Here is a 6,437-nt window from a genome sequence, read left to right on the forward strand (position 1 = left end):
TATGGAGACACTGCCGACTCACTGCTGGGTGGAGCTGTCTCTCCCTTACTAACCTTAGGGAACAGAGATCCTCCAAAGTGTAGGGCATTGCCCCTGAAGTCGCACTTCATCCCCTGAGTCCTTTGCTCTCTCCCTGAGTTGGGGGAATGTTGCTTCCTTGTCCCTGTGTGTTTCCTGGTAGATTCATTCTCTTATATCCAAACACCAGTAAGCATACATCCTAATCTGAAGCACATTTCAGTTCTTATTATGAGTCAGAATCGACTCAACGGCACCAGGTTTGGTTTATGTAACAAAACCTCACGCACTAGGCAACGACTGCAATCTGCCCTTTCTTTTTCCTTCCACTTTCATCTTTTTTTTCCTCCGGTTTTAAATATATATATTTATTTCGGTGTTGTTGTTAAGAATATGCACAGCAAAATATACACTGATTCAACAGTTTCTACATGTACAATTCAGTTACATCAATTACATTCTTTGAGTTGTGCAATCATTCTCACCCTCCTTTTCTGAGTTGTTCCATTTCTCCCCATTAACATAAACTCACTGACCCGTAAGGTTTCTGTCTCATCTTTTGAGTTGCTGTTGTCAATTTGATCCTATATAGTTTTTAAAAGGGCATAATATTCAAGGCAGATATTTGTTATTTTTTCCTCCAGTTTTACCCAAAGTCTTCAGTTTGTTGTATCAAACCCATTGTCTGAAACATATTTTATCCCATTTGATATTCTAAATGTTTATTATTCTCAACCTCTCTCTCTTCTTCTTCCTGTCCCTCTCTCCTTCTCTCTTTCTGTTTCTCTTTATACCTCATGTTTTTTCTTGAGAAAGGAATAGAGTTATTTATTTAGGTTTAGTCATATGAAATTGTTGATCTTCGGCTATTTCAACCTACCAAAATAACCACGCCATATTGTTTAGATTAGTAAACATGTAAAGAAATGAAGTGAGGTCCATGGAAAAGAGAAGGAGCAATAGCTAGCCAATTCTATAGGTACCAGCTCATCAAGGGGACAGGAACAAAAAAAACCCAGTGCCGTCGAGTCGATTCCGACTCATAGCGACCCTACAGAACAGAGTAGAACTGCCCCATAGAGTTTCCAAGGAGCACCTGGTGGATTCGAACTGCTGACCGTTTGGTTAGCAGCCATAGCACTTAACCACTACTTCACCAGGGTTTCAGGAACTCTGAACATGACAGTTTCAATTTCTAACCACCTTCAGCACCAGAGTGGAATTGTTAGCTTTCGCAGTGCATATTGACAGTTGGTTTCTCCTCAGGGCTCAAGACCCAGAAGATCCCAGACTGAAGAGGCCATGCATAATTTGAGCTGTTACAACCCAGGTTCCTTTATCTTTGTTGGCATACCCGGCCTGGAGAAGATCCACATCTGGATTGGAATTCCATTTTGTATCATCTACCTTGTGGCTATTGTGGGCAATTGCAGTCTTCTCTACCTCATTGCAGTTGAGCACAGCCTTCATGAGCCCATGTTTTTCTTTCTCTCTATGCTGGCCACCACAGACCTCACCTTATCCACTGCCACAGTGCCCAAACTGCTCAGTAACCTCTGGCTTGGCTCCCAGGAAATAACCTTCTCTGGTTGTCTTACTCAGATGTTCTTCCTCCACCTCAGCTTTGTAGTGGACTCTGCCATCTTGTTGGCTATGGCATTTGATCGCTATGTGGCCATCTGCTTCCCCTTGAGATATAACACCATCTTGACTCAACAGGTGATCATTAAGCTTGTGATGAGCATTGTTGTGAGGAGCTTCTCTGTCATCCTTCCAGTTGTTTTTCTGCTGAAACGGTTGCCCTTCTGTAGGACAAGGATCATCCCACACACATACTGTGAGCATATAGGGGTTGCTCGGCTTTCCTCTGCTGACATCTCCATCAACATTTGGTATGGATTTGCTGTACCACTAATGACTGTCGTCTCAGATGTGATCTTTATTGCTGTTTCCTACACCTTCATTCTCCGTGCTGTCTTCCATCTCTCATCCCAGGGTGCCCGCCAAAAGGCCCTTAGCACCTGTGGATCCCATGTGTGTGTCATTCTCATGTTTTACACGCCTGCCTTTTTCTCCATCCTTGCTCATCGCTTTGGGCACAGTGTCCCTAGGCATGTGCTCATCCTATTTGCCAACCTCTATGGCACCATCCCGCCTGCTCTAAATCCTATAGTTTATGGAGTGAAAACCAAGCAGATCCAGGAGAAATTTATTCTCTTCTTCTCTTTGAAGAAGATGCAATAAATGGGAAGGACTACCAAAGGAGAACTTTAGGTAAAATTGATTTGGTGAAACATATATAATGTAGGAAGACATAAAACAAATCATAACTATTATTAATTTGAAATGTCTTGCTCATGTGAAAAGAAAAAGAAGGAGGGATAGGAAGAATGAGAATCTTATATATTTAATGCCATCATTAAAATAGTTACATTATGCTTATGTATTTATCTATCCACGCCTACATTGTAGCTCCTAAGCAGAAACTTAGTCCTAGACATCTTCTTATAAACTGCCCTATGAAAATACCCAGCACACTATGTGTTCCCAGTAAATGTTTCATGCATGTTCCAACTTCATCAGAAACCCCTCCCTCTATGCCATTATTCCCAACTTTTCCTTTCTTCCCCCTCTATCCAGCTTAAATTTCATAATTTATTGTCTTAGTTATCTAGTGCTGCTATAACAAAAATACCATAAGTGAATGGCTTTAACAAACAGAAATTTATTTCCTCACAGTTTAAGAGGCTAGAAGTCTGAATGTAGGGCTCTCAAGGAAGGCCCTTGTCTCTTTTGAACTTCTGTTCCTTAGAATTCGCCATGTGATTTGGCATCTATCTTCCCCCATTTCTGCTTGCTTGCTTTGTTGACAACTCAATCTGTTCTTTTTATATGTCAGAAGAGATTGATTTAAGATACGCCCTACACTAAGATTCTATGAATCAGAATTGACTCAATGGCAGTGAGCTTGGTTTTACTTTGTACACTGACACTGCCTCATTAACATAACAAAAACCCATTCCCAAACGGGATTATAATCATAGGTACAGGGGTTAGGATTTATAACACATATTTTTGGGGGGCATAATTCAATCCATAACATCTATTATTTCAGTCTTTTTTTGCATATATCCTAAACTCACCTGTTGCTCCACTTCACTCACCTGGAAAAATATCCCAGGAATCTTGATGAAGTTAACTGTGTATTTCAGAGAAGTTGGAGTAAACGAACTCACAGGGAAGACATTAATGGGTTAATAATCCTGCCATACTCTCCTACTTTCATCTTCTCAAATGCACCAAGCTTCTCTTTGTCCCTCCTTCCTGTAGTGATCTTTGTTCCTCTTTGCTTGGCCAACTCCTACTTAGGCTTCAATTAAAAATTTTTTCTCAAATATTCCATCTTTGTTTCTGCATACTAGATTAGTATTTCTTCTATACATTCTTATTGTACAATGTACTTTTTTTTTAAGCACTTATCACAACTTTAACAAAGTGATTTCTTTATAATTAGTTGTTTCATATTTATGCCCACCATCCGGTCATTGAGAATCAGGTCAGTGTTTGCCTAATTTATTATTGTATTCCCACAACATGCAAAATTCCCAGCACATAATAGGCACTCGATATATATCTATGGAATAAATGAATTGAAGCAAATGAGTTTTAATTAGTGAATGAAATTATAAATAGTAGGATTTATAATACAACCTTATGGGAAGGATAATTCCAGAGAATCATGGAATCCATAGTAAGTTTATAGTTGTTATCCTCACTTATTTCTCAGAGATCTTCTTTAAAATAAAAATCTCCAAGTTATCACTCCCATTTCACAAATGTGGAAACTGATTTCCAGAGGTGTTAAATATTTTGTTAGAGCACAAAGAAAGCAGGGAGAGCAAGGAATAGATTCATCACTGAAGGAACATGGAGAAAACTGCCAATCAAGGCTGGACATTGAAGAAAGTATCTGACAAGAGAGAATTCTTCATATTTGGGGAGAAGGCAGTCACAGTGAGTGCTGCCACCAGGGTTTTATTATCTCAGGCCAGGTGGGGATTTACTTCAATCCAACAGTCATTTATTGAGCATCCATTGTGAAATAAGCTTTGCCAGGGATTCAGCAGAAGATGAAACAGTCCCTGCACAAGGAGTTTGAGGCATTCTCGACTAGGCTGGGGACACGGTAAATCTAATTCTTGCCAGGGCTTCTTTATCAAGTTGCTGATCAATCTACATCAAGACCCTGGTGAGACTTAGGTATCCTATGTTCCTGGATCCCAAAATTTCTTAGTCAACACTAATATGAGAGAAAATGTAGGCTCCTAGGCTGGGAAGGGGTTAATGTGTTTGAATTCTTGCTCATATCATACAAGGAGAGTTGGGACCTTGGGATCTGGGGCCCAGAGTTCCCCCTGGCTCAGAGGCCCTCTCTTCTAACTTGTCTCTAATTCCCAGAGAAGACTAGGGATGAACATTTACATGTAACTCCTCCAGGCTCCATTTTTGTTCCTTCTTATTGTGAGCATGATTCTATGTCTGTCTCTTTTTTCTCTGTGCCTATCCTTCCTGACCTTGGGACTGGTTCTCTTGTCCTCTGGTCCATCTTTTGCCTGCTGTGTTTCTCCACTCTCTGGTCATTACACTGCCTTTGCAAAACAGTTCCAGGACCAGAATCTCCAAGGTATAAACTGGTGGGATTCACTGTAGAACTGGTGTGGAGTAAAGCTGATGAGGAGTAGAACTGGTAAGGAGAAAAGAGAGAGATGAGAAGATGCTGGGCTCCAGGGAAAAGGAAAAACCAAGATCAGAACTTTGGGCATAGGTTCTAGAAGTAACATGTGGTGAGGAAATAGATTGAAAAGAGGGTGTCTATTAGGAAATGAACTCTGAGCCCCTCTTGCTGCTCCCCTCAAAACATTTCTTTTCCCCCCTCCCTTTTTTTTTTTTTTTTTTTGAGATAAAGGTTTCTAAGCCTACACACGTAAAAAAAATTAAAGAGAATATGTTGGTTATAATAGATTTAGGAATACCAGACTGGGAACAACCGTCTGGAGACTGAAGTTTGATAGGCTACCTTGGACTATTTTAGGTACTTTAATGTGTGCAAGCACAGTTTGTATATGTGAGTGCATTTGTAACTGAGTATCCTGTTGTTCTTTTGGGATCATGAAGGCAAGCACTAATCTATGCACTACCCCAACACCCTGGAGGCACATATATACTGAATGGATTAGAACAGTTGCTTTCTGGAATGGGTCTGTGATCCATGGACCAATGAAGGACACTTCTGTCCTTCAAAAGGGCAAAGGGGAAATCTTCACATGGACACACTCAACACAAAATGAAAAATAAAATCAAGGCATGGATTACTAGCGTACATAATGAAGATATTACTGAAATCCCTGTCCTGTGTTTAGCACCGGGGTAGACTGTGCATGGATGTGTTTTTACATTAACCATAGCCTTAATGGAGAAGAGAGAAATGCTCAGCAACCAGGCAGAGACCAGTAAATAAGGTGAGAGGAGAATGTCTGCAAAGGCAAAATACTGTTCAGATAAAAAGGAACTGTGATCAAAGACAGAGAGACAGTATTACTAGATTAAAGAGAATGCAGTTAGTCACAGATGGAAAGATTCAATAAAGAGTAGAAATGTAAAGCCAAGGATATTTTTTTTACTGTATCTAAATTTTTTTTTAAACATTTGAAGGGGAAGTGAGAGAGGTGCTACTATGTCCTTCCTTCTAGACCATCTCCCAATGTCTTTCAGTGGGTGTGACTGTGGATTCCCTGGGTTGATTGGTGAATGTCTATATCTAGTTCAGGCATATTTTAAAATGGGGAGCAAATTTTCACACTATTTCAGATCTTCTATGTCCCAGAGTCTATGTGTAGGAGCCCACCATGTACTTTTATAGTAGTCTGTGAGGGTACAGTGTTGAGGGAGAGGTAGGTGAATCAGAGGGTAAGGAACATAGGTAAAATGTAGTCACAACACTATTGAATGTTGAAGTCTATTGGTGATACACTTCCCTTCATTTGTTTATTTAATAAATATTTATTTAACAATCTGCGCCAGGCACTGTTCTAGGGAAAAAAACAATAAAGTAGGCAGACATGGATTTCTGTCCTCTTAAAGTTTACACTTCATTAAGTGATAAAGATAAGTAAAATTAAATTAAACTATTGTGATATTTCCTTTAATTGAATAATGCAGACTGACCTGAGAATACCTAGAAATGTTATTATTTTATTTTTTTTCCTGAACTTTCAAATTGTTCAAACAACATACATATGTTTGAGTTAGGAGATTTTCTGTAGAGGCCTTGGTAAGAGATGATGATGGTAGATAGAATAGTCAATGCCACGCCCCCCCCCCCAAAAAACATTGCTATCCAGTTAATTCCAACTCTTAGT

The 6,437-nt window shown here is 39.7% G+C and overlaps 1 protein-coding gene across 1 annotated transcript; it reads left to right on the forward strand.

Annotated features, from left to right (window-relative positions):
- The first annotated feature begins 1,320 nt into the window (after positions 1-1,320).
- Positions 1,321-2,262, forward strand: LOC126079211 (olfactory receptor 52H1-like). Its single transcript, XM_049890141.1, has one exon. It carries the CDS (start codon positions 1,321-1,323, stop codon positions 2,260-2,262), a length of 942 nt encoding a protein of 313 aa, XP_049746098.1.
- Positions 2,263-6,437: the final 4,175 nt, after the last annotated feature.

The sequence above is a fragment of the Elephas maximus genome, chromosome 7 (genome assembly GCF_024166365.1).
Source record: "Elephas maximus indicus isolate mEleMax1 chromosome 7, mEleMax1 primary haplotype, whole genome shotgun sequence".
Classification (NCBI taxonomy): domain Eukaryota; kingdom Metazoa; phylum Chordata; class Mammalia; order Proboscidea; family Elephantidae; genus Elephas; species Elephas maximus.

Bases quoted from the DNA above. Each gene is read 5' to 3' on its own strand.
- LOC126079211 (XM_049890141.1), top strand. From the start codon at position 1,321: ATGCATAATTTGAGCTGTTACAACCCAGGTTCCTTTATCTTTGTTGGC.